The sequence below is a fragment of the Labeo rohita genome, chromosome 20 (assembly GCF_022985175.1).
Source record: "Labeo rohita strain BAU-BD-2019 chromosome 20, IGBB_LRoh.1.0, whole genome shotgun sequence".
Taxonomy (NCBI): domain Eukaryota; kingdom Metazoa; phylum Chordata; class Actinopteri; order Cypriniformes; family Cyprinidae; genus Labeo; species Labeo rohita.
Window position 1 is genome coordinate 21,754,568 of NC_066888.1, and position 16,079 is coordinate 21,770,646.

Consider the following 16,079-nt stretch of genomic DNA (forward strand, 5'->3'; position numbering starts at 1 on the left):
TTAAATATCCATTATCCTTCCATACACACACACATATACAGTGAGGTCTGAGGACACAAAAAATGTGATTTACTTTTCAAAAAAAAAAAAGAAAATTTAAACCAAATAAATATTGTGACATTACATGAAACTGAAATATACATCATCCTGTTATATTTCTGAATTTTAATTCAGCTTTCCATTTACATTATGTTGGTAATAACATTTAAAGAAAAATGTACTAAATAAAAAAACTAAATAACATCTGGGTCACACTGTATGTTTATGAGTATTTATACCTGCACTTATTTTCCAGTTCTTCCTTTGCTTGAATGTCATGTTTGACTTTTTCTTCTAACTTTTTCAGCCTTTTTTGCAGCTCACTGGACTGAGAACATGCACAAAACACATGTGAAAAGTCAACAAAAACACTGATGCTGGTTGTTTTTCCATTCTATTAAAAGCAACAATTATCTAAAGAATGTGGAGAAACACTCCAATTATGTTGAGTAACGACACCAAGCGACTGTGGTAGATTCTGCTGCAGAACAAGCCATATAAGAATCTATTTAAAAAAATCGAAGTGCTAATTTTGTGCCAACCACTATTATAGAGCAATATTCCCCAAACATTGCTTTATATACACCCCAAAGCCTCAAATAACCTTTTAACTCATATTATAGTGTTTATCATGTACCATTAATATGATAAAAGTCAATATTATTTTAAAAAACATATATATGCACCTCTGCTTGTTTTAAATTATGATCCTCATTGACACTATCAGCACCGACGTCCTCTTCTGAACACTTATTGTTTTGCTTTAACAATCTGAAAGGAAGATAGAAAGAGCATTATGGCAAATGTTCCACTTTTCTCAGCAAGCTTCGCTCGTTGTTTACTCTGCAGCAGTGCACTTTGAGGTTTCATAAATCAATTCAAGATGAAAAAGACAGTTTGGAGAATATGTTAAAAAGAGAGAGGGAACAAGATGGAGAGAGGAAATGAAAGAAAGAAAAATCTCAAAGCAACTATTCAATCTCCAGCCAATCTCAGCCAGCGGCCCATGTGGCTTCACTCAGCCACACTGGAGAAACTGAGAAAGCGAGGGAGGAAACAGTGAAAGGATAAGGGAAAAAAGGAGGGAATTGTGATGGAAACAAATACTGCACTCATTCACAGTTACCATAATCATTCCAAAATACTGTATATCCTGTCTCTATCAATCTATAATAGGAGCTAACTGTCGTTTTACAGCTCTTTAGTGTTCATCTGTGAGTGAACAAGTTACCAGTGTAAAAGTCAAACAGCGCTACAGTGTCTGAAATGTGGACTTTTAACTCCTTCAGAAACAGATTTCACCATCTCTACTGTAGATGTTCATTTTCAACAAATTTACGGTAGAAAACATATTTTCACAGTCATAGAAACTTTTTAAATAATAATAAAAAAGCCTGGAAATCAATATAACATTAAAACGGCATGTTTTTTTGTAAATATGTATATTTTTCTAGTCATGCCCAGCCTAAAAATACTTCACATGCTAGAAATCGTTCTTTGTGAGTGCTAAACCTTTAAAATACTCATGAACGCCTGTAAAAGTCATTGAAAATTCATTGGCTGGAATGTGTGGGAACCGTTTTGAATCCTTTTTCCACGCACGTCAGTTATATTACATTGCCATATTATGCAACAAACTAATTACGTTAGATAAAAATATTTGTAATAAAATATAACAATTTGATATGTTTCAATAGCCACTGAATCCATCTTGACACAAACAAACACACAAAAAATACATATTTTCACACTTACTGGTCCTCCCTGAAATAGGTGAACCCCACAAATGGTAGCTGATTCCCTGCAAAGGCACGGGGAGGGGGGAAAGTCTCCGTTCCTAATGGATCATCCTTTATATCATCATCAAAGTTGCTGGTGTCAATATCGCTACTCAGCTCCGGCACCACTGGAGCCATGGCTGAGAGACAGAGAGAGGCAGGGAGAGAGCGGGAGGAGGGGGGAGTTAAGAGAATATTGTAAAAGATTTGAGCAAAAATAGTGTGTCCTGTTTGAGTGCTTGTGTGTGAGAGAGAGAGTCTCTCAGTGAAAGGCTCAGTGTGTGTAGCACACAAAGCAGACACTGTACTGAAGGGAGGAGTGGCGTGTATGACTTGCCAAGCTGGCCGGTGCTTACTCACTACCTACTGTGCACACACACGCTCACGCTCACTTACACATCCAAAACACTCCCTGCTTCTGGAGTGAACGAGATGAGCACGCTGGGAGAACATGTGTCAAACATCTAATGGGGATAGGCTGCCTTCAGATTTTCCACAGCCAAACGAAAACAGACAGAGATGTTGAATCTTTGTGTTTTATGTTTAGTTTTTGAATTAGAGGAGGGTATAATACACTACCAGTCAAAAGTTTCTAAACAGTAAGATTTTTAATTTTTTTTTTAACTTCTGCTCACCAGGCCTGCATTGATTTGATTCAAAGCAACAGCAGGAATATTGTGAAACATTTTTACTATTTAAAATAACTGCTTTCTGTTTGAAAATGTAATTTATTGATCAAAGCAAAAATTTCAGCATCATTACTCCAGTCTTTAGTGTCACATGATCCTCCAGAAATCATTCTAATATGCTGATTTTCTGTTCAAGAAACTTTTTTAATTATTATTATCAATATTTATTTTAAGTATTTTTTTCCAGATTCTTAGATGAATAAAAAAAAAAATCCAAAGATCAGCATTTATCTGAAATAAAAAGCTTTTCTAACATTATACACTATTATACACTATACCATTTAAAAGCTTGGAGTCAGTATATTTTCTTTTGGGGGGGAATTAATACTTTTATTTAGCACGACCAAAAGTGATTATAAAGACATTTATAATGTTACAAAATATTTCTATTTCATATAAATGCTGTTCTTATGACCTTTCTATTCATCAAAGAAACCTGAAAAAAATTCTACTCTGCTGTTTTCAACATAAGAATAATAATAAATGTTTTTTGAGCTGCAAATCAGAATATTAGAATGATTTCTGAAGGATCATGTGACTGGAGTAATGATGCTAAAAATTAGCTTGAAATCACAGGAATAAATTACATTTTAAAATATATTCAGATAGCAAAGTTATTTTAAATAGTAAAAATATTTTTAAAATTTTACTGCTTTTGCTGTACTCTGGATCAAATAAATGCAGGCTTGGTGAGCGGAAGAGACTAAAATAAATGTTTGAAAGAGTATTCCTCTCTATAATCCACATGTCGTCCAAACACTGAAAAAAAATACTGCATTCATTTAATTAAATCCAGATTTTTTTTTTTTAAATAAAACTGGATAAAATTAGGTTTTAGGTTAAGGTTTTGGGTTGCATAAACATTGTTTTCTTTTATTAACTGTCATGTTATCCATTTGGTTTACATACACATTCAAACTGAGGAAACCATTATAATTTCTCCTTTAATATCTTAATAGCTTGATTTTTAAGGTCTAGTTTTCCTCACTGTTATAGTCAATTTTCTGTTTTTAATGCATAAAAACAGTTCTAAACCTATTAATTCCAAATAAGTCAATAAATTACTGCAGTAATGTCACTGATAACAGTGATCTATAAAAAAATATTAATGAGGAAATGCATACTGCAATTCCATAGTAGTACAGAATTGCCTTTCTCTGCACCACAATGGAAACCATCCATATTTCTTTCAATATACTGTGAAACCAATTTAGACATAAACAAGTCTTATAAAGTCTGATAAACATCTATTAAAGGGATAGTTCACCCAAAAATGAAAAGTCCGTCATTAATTACACACCCTCATGTTGTTACCAAACACAAATTAAGATATTTTTAATGCAATCCGAGAGCAGTCTGACCCTGCATAGACAGCAACGCAACGCAACTGACACGTTCAAGACCCAGAAAGGTAGTAAAGACGCATTTTTTGTGTGCAAAGAAAACACAAATAACTACTTTATTCAACAATTTCTTCTCTTCCGTGTCAGTCTTCGACACGTGTTCATGGGAGATTCATGGCACATGCGAAAGCTCTTGGATGTAATGAAAATATCTTAATTTGTGTTTCGAAGATGAACAAAAGTCTTACGGGTTTGGAACAACATGAGGCTGAGAAAGTAATGACAGAATTTTCATTTTTGGGTGAACTGTCCCTTTAAACTTATCAAAGATGAAGCAAAAAGATCAAAAACATGCCAGCATGTTTATTTCCTACAACAAAATATCTTGTATTTTATTCTGAATAGCAAGAAAATTGTATGTTGCCATATGTCAACACCACACCGAACAGATATATAGATGCAGTTGCTTCCCAGAATGCTCCTTGATAGCACCGCTAATAACAGACTACTGTGGAGGCAGAGAGAAAACTAGATAGAAAGCAAATACAGCATGTGCATTTGGGCATCACTGGAGCGAGGGATATAGAGAGAGGAGGAGAAAACGAGTCCAACTCTGTGGTTTTGAGGTTCTTCTCTCATTAGTAACTGTGTACAGGCCACATGCTGGGATCCGCCCTTACTGAAACCAACCCCATACCCCCATAACCCTGTCCTGAACACCACACCCCCCAACAGCGGCACATCACTCATCCACACAGCACAACACAGCAGAGAGCAATGCTACTGAACAAAACAAATCTGACAAAAATAGAGTACTGACGGCATAAAACATAAGCCAAGATATATTATAGTCAACAAGACAAACACATCTAAACATGTCAATTCTATCAGTTATAATTATATATCAATAAAATAGTGGGTAAAAAACACACAAAAGAAGGTTTCAGCACAAAGTAAATGCAAGACTATGCATCCATGACTGAAATTGCAAAATGTATGTATGCATAAATTTCAGGAAATTTAAAAGCTGTGCCGCAAAACCCCATAGCCATAATCTGAGCAGATATAAACCACTCAAGATATGAACTAATGCAAAACATCGACTGTATATCGTTATCATTCTGCACATGCATAATGTTACATTAAGTGAATATTATTGACTTGATAGTTACCAATAGTGATTATTACTTAATTAGCTATAATTATCATAAATAAATGCGACTTTCACAAGTCACAATCACAGATCAGCCACACTCACACTCAACGGCTTACTGTCTCGTATGGTGTCGAAGGTCCATTGATCGTTCTTGAAGAAGGGGTGACATTTTATTTCATCCACTCCAGTCCGGCCAAGCCTCACCTCCCTGAACATAGCAAAACACTGGTCAGCAAACCAAACAGAGAACCACAACCACGCTCACTAATCTGTTAAGTGACGTCTGTGTGTGTGAAATGGGAACGTCTGTGTGTGTGAAATGGGAACGGCGAGTGGCTAAAGGGAAACAGCAGAGCGTGGATGAGTTCAGGAGCGAAAGCGTCACACACAGGAACATCCAAAAATAAGGAACGGTCGTTCCCCTCCCATTCCTTGCATCTGGATCAGAGGGGTGCAGCAGTTTGGATTGCCACGTGTGGGACATTCCTGTAGCTAGAATGCAAAGGGAGGAGTATGTGTGTGTGTTGTGCTTTTTAAAAGAAAACAAAGCCCCTCTCGGAATATTTGATTAGGAATGCTCATGTGTGTGCATGTGTGAGGGAGGGGAAAGAGAGAGGAAAAAGAGAGTTGTAGGAAAACAGACTGAAAGATGAACGGTAGTAGAAGCATTAGGACATGAAGTTGATGTTTTACCATTGACTGATTTTGAAGGGCTATTAAAAGCATAAAATAGATGTACTGGTAAATCGTTTTAAATAGACTTGAGTTGACTGCATTTTATGTACACTACCATTTCAAAAACTGGATCGATAAGACGTTCCGATGAGGAGAGGGGGGCCACAGAACAGAACAGAGTTAGAAGAACAGAGAACAGTACTAAATAATAAAAAGACAGTTCATGACACCTCTAAAAGAGGTGACTCCATCCAAACTTTACATTTCCCTCTCTCACCTGTCAGACAGAAATGCACAGATGAGGTCTTTGGCCTCCTTTGACATTTCAATATCATCTGGGAAAGTTAATCTGTTTTTGTGATCCATGATCTTTCCGTAGGTGCCCACCAGGGACTCGGCATAAAACGGTGTGTCACCTGCCAACATCGACAGAAGAATTAATATAGGACGGTAAGAACAATGAGATGAGATTCCAGAATATACAGCTGAAGTCAAAAGTCTACATAGATCTTGCAGGATCTGCAAAATGTTAATTATTTTACCAAAGAGGGATCATACAAAATGCACATTATTTTTTATTTTGTACTGACCTTAATATGATATTTCACAAAAAAGATGTTTACATATAGTCCACAAGAGAAAATAATAGTTGAATTTAAACTGCCTGCTGTTCTTCAGAAAAATCCTTCAGGTCCCTTTGGTTTTTCAGTATTTTTGTGCATTTGAGCATCTTTACAGAAGCAGCGTGGAGAGCTGTTTTAGAAACGTGTGCGGCGCTGCTGGTATAAACAACATCAGCTCCGGTGACCATGTCGGAGCTGTTACGCACTGCAGATGCGTGCAGCGTACATAGTCTAAGCATTGAAAGAGTTATCGGATGCCCATTTTCCACAAGTTGATATGATTCATTAGGGTCTTAATGAAAAGTCTATAATATACTTTGGTTAAAAATTCTCAATGGTAGTGTAAAACAACACCCTTTTTATCTTGCCAAAATCAGCTCTGCAAAAATCATCCAATTCTGGTCGAGGCTGCTTTAAATGCAAATGAGCTCTGCTCACCCGGCCCCTCTCTTCTCTCTGTGGAGAGACAAGTCTATTTACTTTAGCCGCGTTTAGCCGCTAAACTTGCTAACTAGCACATTATTAGGAAAGGCGATCGCAAAGATTCATTAAAAAAAATCCCTTATACGCACTTCTGCTGTAAGTGAAGCTGGATCATGAATGATTCGCACAAACATAGACAGATATATGTAGATCGGGAGGCGCATTCCCTTCACAAACAAACGTAATCTACTGCATCTTCAGCAGCTCAGATGACGACCGCTATGTTCATTATTACATCCAGCAACACAACACCTCAATCGCTCAATCTGAGATATTCTTGTCTAACTTACATCCCTGCTCTGGCATCAAAACATGGAGGTTGGACTGTCACAGCTGATCTGAGGTAAAACGCTCATGTCAATCAACTATCATGGGAGCGGCCTCTGTCGGTGTGACGCCACAACGACAGGCATCTGAGAACGGCTCGATTTGAAGAAGGGAATATTATTTTTACAGATTAATTAAAAACCACTGCATGGATTTGTATCATTAAAGGGGAAATTTGTACATACACTGACAACCCACATTAATGTTCAAACAACATGTAAAAGTGAACTTAGCATCTGATGACCCCTTTAATATCAGGGAAAGCCCCTTATACTTGAGAGAGGTTATGTATGAAGTGTTTCTTGGAGTTTATAGTACAATGAAGAATGATCATATGACTTTTTACATATGCCATGTGACCTGTAAATGCGAAAAAGCCATTTTTCGAATTGCCTGAAAAACCACCTCATGCGACTGTAAACTTTTTTCTGATATACGTGAGTTTTTGCGAAATTGACCCGATTCCATTAGGCGTATTTTCAATTCGCAATTTAAATTTGCACATCTTGAAGGGTAAATGAAACGCAGCTACTGTTGGAAAGGGTTCAAAAACACAAAAATACAGAAAAACCAATGAACTTGTGGGACCTGAAGGATTTTCTGAAGAACAGCGGGCAGTTTAACTGTTCAGAACAAACAAGGGACTCATGAACAACTATCACTAAACAGAGAAAACACAGCTGTGGATCATTCAGGTAACAACACAGTTGGTCATCACATGCCCATTTTCCACAAGTTGATACAATTCTTTAGGGTCTTAATGAAAAGTCTATAACATGCTTTGGTTAACGTTTCTCAAAGTGTATGTAAACTTTTGACTTGGGTCATTTTTTATAAATGTAACTATTATTTTCACTTGTGGACTATATGCAAACGTCTTCTGTGTGAAATTTCTTATTTAGGTCAGTACTAAATAAAAAATAACATGCATTTTGTATGATCCCTCTTATTTTGGTTAAATAATTAACATTTTGTAGATTCTGCAAGGTGTATGTAAACTTTTGACTTCAGCTGTAAGAAGACACAGATGAAGTTGGTACTACTCACCCACTAGCAGCTCATAAATGAAAACGCCAACAGACCACCAGTCACACTCCCGGCCATAGTAACCTGTCCCTCCTTGTGACATCAAAACCTCAGGTGAAATGTAATCAGGAGTCCCAACAGCAGTGTCACAGCGGACCATACCAGACTAAATACAAACAGAGATGCATATACATCAATATAACCAACATATACACTGGTTAAAGTTTACAAGCTTGGTAAAAATTGCACGCTTTAAAAATCCTTAGATCCTCAGAATTCAGGATGCACTATATTATCTAACCACAAGATGGCAGCACTGACATAATTATTAAAATGAGGATTTCTGCAGCCTAAATGCAAAAATGATTGTTTCAACCAGGTTTCCTGTCCTAATATTGTCAATACACCATGATTTGTGACAAACTAATTGTTATCTTGCATACTATACAATTTGAAATGTAGACTCATTCTTTCTGTCTCCTCTGCACAAACACACATCCAAATTACACAACCGAGAACACACCGAATCCATCTTCATGCATGTTCCAAAGTCTGCGAGTTTAAGGTGTCCGTTGCGGTCGAGCAGCATGTTGTCTGGTTTGATGTCTCGGTGGATGAAGCCCAAAGAATGGATGGCGTCCAGTGCCAGCACCACTTCTGCAGTGTAGAATCGAGCCCACTCTTCCGGGATGTCATAGTTGCTGGTCAGAGTCACCAAGTCTCCACCGGGCATGTACTCCATCACCAAATAAAGGTACTTCTCATCCTGGAATGCACAGCACAGCTACGTGGACAGAGAAAGAAAGAGTGAGGTGGATAGGTGTTACAATAGCAACATTTCAGCAGTCGGTAGCAATAGAGTGAAATTTCACAATACTTGATTCCAAATGCAACACCACAGCTATATTAAATGTCCTATTGAACACATTACTTTATTTAATAATAACATTTTCAAACATTTAAACATTTTTATGTAATAACGTATTCTCGTATTTAATCTTTTTAATAATATTAATTACATTTAAACTGCTATACATATAATAGTAAATACTATAAATATAAAGTTAAAAACAAAAGGTATATGTTGTCTTCAAGTATTTTTCAATTAATTATTAATCATCATTTAAGATAACAGTCTATTATAAAGAACACATATTGTTCATTAATATTGTTGAGAAACCAACATTAGAGCAGCAATTCTGTTAGACTTCAAGGTCTAATGAGCAGATCTGATATTTCTTGTCTTGCCTATTTACATTAGGACATAACTGACGTGTTATAGTACTACAACACGTGCAGGTGCATCCTGTGATGTGCAAGCATTCAATACACAACCGCCTGTCAGTCAGATAGCAGCTGGTTTGCATTTTTAACATTTTAACATTTTATTATCAACTATCAAAAGTTCTAAGAGAACAAAATGTTCTCTAGTTCTCAAACATACTTCAGTAAAAAGTATCACACATGCATATCTATACAGTGCTGTTCAAAAGTTGGAATCAGTACGATTTTTAATGTTTTTTAAAGAATTCTCTGATCCTCATAAAGGCTGCTTTTGGTTGATCAAAAATTAAAAGAAAACTGTAATATTATGAAATATTATTACAGTTTAAAATAATGTGTTTTTATTTAAAAAATATTTTAAAATATAATTTATTTCTGTGATGCAAAGCTGATTTTTTCATCAGTCATTACTCCAGTCTTCAGTCACATGATCCTTCAGAAATCATTCTGATATTCCAATTTATTACTTTTATCATCAATGTTGGAAACAGCTGTGCTGCTTAATATTTTTTTTGAAACCTGTGATTTTTTTTCAGGAATTGTTAATAAAAAAAGGTAAAAAGAACAGCACTTATTCAAAATAGAAATATTTTCTAACAAAATATGTTTTTACTATCACTTTTTATCAATTTAAAAAGTATTAATTTCTTAAAAAAAAAAAGAACAAATAAAATTTTAACACAAACTTTTAAATGGTAGTTTATATTGTTACAAAAAAATCTATTTTAAATAAATTCTGTTCTTTTTAACTTTTTATTTATTAAAGAATACTAGAAAAAAAGTATCACAGTTTCCAATATTAACCAGGACAGCTGTTTTCAGCATTAAAAATAAATCAGCATATTAGAACGATTTCTGAAGGATCATGTGGCACTGAAGATGAAGCTTTGCATCACAGGAATAAATCACATTTTAAAATATATTCACTTAGAAAGCAGTTATTTTACATTGAAATTTCACAATGTTACTTTTTTCTGGATTTCTGATCAAATAAATGCAGCCTTGATGAGCATAAGAATTAAAAAACATCCCAAACTTTTGAACGGCAGTGTATATGAGAGGGACTCTCACCTGAACTATCCAAGGACTCCTGGAGAATGCCATGATGTCACGCTCCTCCCAGAAGAAGGCGGAGTCAGAGCGCTTGACCATCTCAAACTTGCTGAGCTGCTTCATGGCATACACTTGACGGGATGCTTTGTGTCGTACCTATATGAACATATGTGCATTAACATCATAAACATCCATATAGCCCTTTAATGAAATGACACACATTCTGCAATATGTCGTTTGACACACTGACAAGGTTATGATATTCTTCTTCATAATGCTCTACCATGGTTAACTATTTATAAAGACTGACTTATACATTTTTTGACTGACAAGTGTCAAACTAAAAGAGAAAGACAATATGTGCCTAACACAAAGACAAAAGCATGCAAGCTCTGTGTTGTTGCAGGTAAGTAGGAGCAGGCAGAACATGTGCGTACAAGCCTCACAGGCATTAACACACACACACACACACACACAAAAGGCTATGCCTCAAGACAAACAGCAGATAACATGGGCAGACTCTCACATAAACACACCCACACACACACACACACTCTCTGGCACACACTTACTCACCAGCTGCACTGCGCCAAATGCTCCACGACCAATCAGCTTGACTCTGTCAAAATCATCCAGCTTCACCTGTACTTCCCTGAGGCGACACACAGCCTTTTCATCTAGAGAGATTACACCACGCATATTATTACATGTATAGAGTTTATCATTTAATTATTAACAAACACATTAGCATTATAGCAGACTCAAAAAAAATAATCAGTTTTCACTTTAATTTTTAATTTAACTATTTAATTATATACAGTTGATATCAAAAGGTTACATACACCTTGCAGAATCTGCCAAATGTTAATTATTTTATCAAAATAAGAGGGATCATACAAAATTCATGTTATTTTTTATTTAGTACTGACCTGAATAAGATAATTCACATGAAAGACATTTACATATAGTCCACAAGAGAAAATAATAGTTGAATTTATAAAAATGACCCCGTTCAAAAGTTTACATACACTTGATTCTTAACACTGTGTTCTTACCTGAATGATCCTGATTGTTACCTGACAATCTTTTTTTTTTTTAGTGAAAGTTGTTCATTAGTCCCTTTTTTGTCCGAAACAGTTAAACTGCCTGTTGTTCTTCAGAAAAATCTTTCAGGTCCCACAAATTCTTTGGTTTTTCAGCATTTTTGTGTATTTGAACCCTTTCCAACAATGACTGTATGATTTTGAGAAGAAAAAAACAATGCATTAAGAGCTAAGGGTGTAAACTTATGAACAGAATGAAGATGTGTACATTATTCTTACTTTGCCTAAATATATTTTTTCCATTTAGTACTGCCCTTCAGAAGCTACAGAACAGAACTTACATGTTTCCCAGAAGACAAAAGTTAAATTTACCCTGATCTTCAAATTTTAAAAGTTTTCACCCCGCGACTCTTAATGCATTACGTTTCCTTCTGAAGCTTCAGTGAGCGTTTGAACCTTCTACAATAGTTGCATAGGAGTCACTCAGTTGTCCTAAGTGAAAATATGGATCTCAAAATCATACAGTCATTGTTGGAAAGGGTTAAAATACACAAAAATGCTGAAAAACCAAAGAATTCAAAGGATCTGAAGGATTTTTCTGAAGAACAGCAGGCAGTTTTACTGTTCAGGACAAACAAGGGATTCATGAACAAGGGTATGTAAACTTTTAAAAAGGTAATTTTTATAAATTCAACTATCATTTTCTCTTGTGGACTATATGTAAATGTCTTTTATGTGAAATAACTTATTCAGGTCAGTACTAAATTAAAAATAACATGCAGTTTTATTATCCCGCTTATGTTGGTAAAATAATTAACATTTTGCAGATTCTGCAAGGTGTATGTAAACGTTTGACTTCAACTGTATATACACACAGAGTATATATGTATATATAGTGACCGATTTCTGTATTGCCAGTAGACTACAATAACGGTGTACTTGCTGAATTACTTTTTTATTTACATAGTATTTACTCATTTTACATAATATTTACTCAAAGTAAATAAATGTGTAATTGTAAAGTGTCTATTATGTGTTAACAAGGCTGACAGTAGGATTTGGAGGTGTACTGATATATCCATATACCGCTATAACAATATTTAGCGATATACGTTATGATTTATGATTATTTTTTATTCCAGAAAAGAATGTAGGCAATAAGTTACTGACACAGAGCTCTATAATTTCAGACAACAGGAGGTCATAAAGCTTAATTCAGCAAAAGCCATACACGTTCAACAAATGTATTAAGCCTTGCACTTCTAAAGAGACTTACATCTGTTTAAGAAGGAATCTATGTTTTTGTTCTTTCTCAGTGCGGGATGATTCAGATCAAGGGCCAGAGCAGTTACTGAATCCTGCAGAAGACAAAAGCAAAAAGCATTAAAACATACAAACGCACACATTGAAGATATAATTCTTATCATTTCAAATACAGAGCGATTTTTAAAATTGGCTTTCCTCTTTATTCCCACAGCTAAAAATATCTTAAGAGTGAGCTCATCACTCACTAAGCTCAGTCTGACAGGCCTGTTATGTCATTTAACTTTGGATATAATTCTAAAGAGAAGATTTAGGAGTGGGATTAGGCCTGTGTAGTCTCCTTTACAGTCAGAATTAAGTAAATTTATTTTTATAAATGACTTTAGGAAATTAAAGATACAAATGACACTGGATGATCCTGGAAATCACCTCATAATACCCCTCCAAACACACACGGTGACACTGCAGAGCTAAAAATACATAGAAGACACACACATAGCACACACACACACACACTTAACCCCACCCCCAACATTCCCCACCCAAACACTTTTGGCCGAGTCAACGTTATAAACTAGCTGGCCCAAAAGGTTAGAAAAACAGCTAATCCAGGGCTCAACAGTTAGAACAGCAGAATAGCACAGTGCTAATATGACAACCCAGTTGATAAAATCTGCCACAGAACAGTTTTAAACTGTTTTTTGAGCAGCAAATCAGCATATTAGAATGATATCTGAGGGATCATGTGACACTGAAGACCTGTGTAATGATGCTAAAAAAATCAGGTTTGCCATCACAGGAATAAACTACATTTTAAAATATATTACAATAGAAAACAGTTATTTTAAATTGTAATAATATTTCATAGTATTAACATTTTTCCTGTATTTTTGAACTTTTGTATTTTTTTTACTTAAATCAGCTGTATATCTTCAAAGTTTAGGTTTAAGTTTGCAATGTGTGTTACATGAATTCTGCTTCCGTAACATAAAGCAGTACTCAGATACAAACCAAAACACACTAAGAACACAATCAACGACAGAATCCTGTTTTCTTTGCACCAGGAGTCAGTCCACAATACGGCGTTTAAAAACGCAAACACACGCTCAAAGGAAGCTGGAGCCAGCTATCTCTCTTCTCAATTGAAGGATGTGACCTCAGCTTCCTGAATGACATTTCCCCTGGTAGCAACACAGCAGGACACAATGAGTCTGCATCCAATATAATAAAAGATCATTGGTCATGAGACTCATTATAAAAAAAGTGTCCATAGTTCATTACTAGTTGCATCACAAATATCACAAACACCACACTAAATGACTTTAGTATCACAACTAAAATGGAGCTTTGTCTGACAAGCATGACTTCAAAGATCATGTGTAAGACAGGACATAATCCTCTGGATAAAAGAGGAGTGAAACTCAACTCAACATAGACTGTGTATATTTTCAACTCTGTTACTGAGAGTTGACTTAGCATGCATGGCTAAGCAGCTGAGGTAGTGAGTGGATGTTTCTAAGTAAATGTGCTGTGGAATGAACCAGCAGGGATTTAGTTAGGTCTTTCCCTGGGCCTCCCATAGCCAGTGTATGACGGGCACACACACACACACACCAAAAATACAGCACCCAATACCTCCAGCGTTTGTTCATAGATAGCTATCATTTTCCATCAGTGGAACAGTGCAGCATGTAACGCTATCATCTCATTTTCCAACAGAGAATTAAAGGGCTTGCCTTTGTATAAATATTTCTGCATGTCTGTGTGTCCTGAAGTATTATTTTAAGGTACGTTCATTAATCATTAGGGGTTCAAGCGCGAAGCGCTGAAACCCTATTGTAATTGTTAGAATGGTCACAGATCAGCGATCTCTATGTAAAACTGATCTTCCAGACCAAACCGTAAGTTGTGGAGAATTAAAATTTGGAGGGATGGTAGTACTCACACCACCTACAATGTGACCAAGGCTCGCCCGAATCGGCCTGACGGGGGCGCTGCAGCAAACAAAAGTACAAAAATGCTCATAACTCCTAAACCGTCAGTCGCAGGCTCAAGTGTCTTACAAAACGACCTCAAATTCGATCATGAGCCTGGTGAATTTTTCAGGTATTTGAAAATGAAAAACTTGCTTTTGCAAACTAGCCCTAGGTTTTTTGCCTGATCGGAACCAAACCAAGAGTGAATATCAACAATTATCAAAAAAAGTTGAACTTTTGACTTAACGTCGCAAAGGGACGCCAAAACGTTTGAAAGGGGCAGGGCCACTTTTAGTAAAACGCCTTTAACTCCTTAACAGAATGAGAACTCAGAACACTTATCTAAGAGCTCAATCTGAGGTCACAGGAAAAAATGTGGAGCTTGGCCACTTGGTGGCCCTATTAGAGGGGGAAAAAAACATAAAAATGGCTATAACTGCACAACCCTTTGTTCTTTCAACATGATCGGTGTGCATAGTCTTGGTCCAAAGTGCCACAAGTGTCTATAAGGACATTTGCAGATCTCAAAAAACATGACCGGCATTGGCCGACGAATTTGAGCACCTGTTAAACAAGGTTAACGGAAGCTGATCAGAACGAAACTCGGTTGGCCTGTTCGACTTACGGCCCTAAAGGTCTGAGAGAAATTTGAAAGGAATTGCCCACTGGGGGGGCATATCGCATTTTTCAAGGTAGCAAATGATAGTATATTATGTGGTTTGTCGCACATATGTGCATTTTTGTATCATGTGATAGAACTTTTCATTCCAGACAACTTTGCCTCTAGAACCACTGCTGTCAATCAAATCGTTTGTTAAATGATTGAGAAGATGTAAAAAACCTACTTTTGCAAATCAGTCCTAGGTTTTTTGCTCAATCTGGAAAAAACACTGCAGTACAATTCTCTGGACTCTCTAAGTCAATAATTATCAAAAAAAAAAAGTTTACCCTTTGGTTAGGCTATAACGGGTCGTTTAGAAAAGGGGCCTGTCCAAATTTACCAAAAATCCTATAAAGCCTGAAGGAAAACTCAAAACTTCACAAAACCTGGTGAGCACATGAGATAGGTGATTCTAAACAAGCATGCAAGGTTTTAGGAAGATCAGACTAAAGCTGGCACTATAACAGTGATAAACATAAAAAAAAAAAACAATATTTCTAGGGAAAATTACCTGGATTTGCCAAAAAAAATTTTTTAAAACATTGATTTGGTGGTGACAAGCTTGTTAAATGTCTTTTTTTCATATGTGCTTAAATGCCTTAAAGTGCTTGAACCCAGTAATTGATTTAGCAGTTGTCTTGGACTTTTACTGTAGATGCA

General features: G+C 36.0%; 1 protein-coding gene across 7 annotated transcripts in view; it reads right to left on the reverse strand.

The window, feature by feature from the left end:
- Positions 1–16,079, reverse strand: part of rock2b (rho-associated, coiled-coil containing protein kinase 2b) — a 39,684-nt gene that overhangs the window by 20,673 nt on the left and 2,932 nt on the right. For all 7 annotated transcript variants that reach the window (XR_007830043.1, XR_007830044.1, XM_051139550.1 and 4 more), the window contains 10 exons: positions 12,796–12,877; positions 11,053–11,153; positions 10,495–10,632; positions 8,663–8,923; positions 8,161–8,305; positions 5,958–6,096; positions 5,122–5,213; positions 1,795–1,957; positions 726–810; positions 279–367 (listed from right to left, as the gene is read on the reverse strand). Coding sequence is in view for 5 of the 7 variants with exons in the window: in XM_051139550.1 (XP_050995507.1) it covers positions 279–367; positions 726–810; positions 1,795–1,957; positions 5,122–5,213; positions 5,958–6,096; positions 8,161–8,305; positions 8,663–8,923; positions 10,495–10,632; positions 11,053–11,153; positions 12,796–12,877 (1,295 nt within the window). In the remaining 2 variants the exon portion in view is untranslated. The remainder of the gene's footprint in view (positions 1–278; positions 368–725; positions 811–1,794; positions 1,958–5,121; positions 5,214–5,957; positions 6,097–8,160; positions 8,306–8,662; positions 8,924–10,494; positions 10,633–11,052; positions 11,154–12,795; positions 12,878–16,079) is intronic.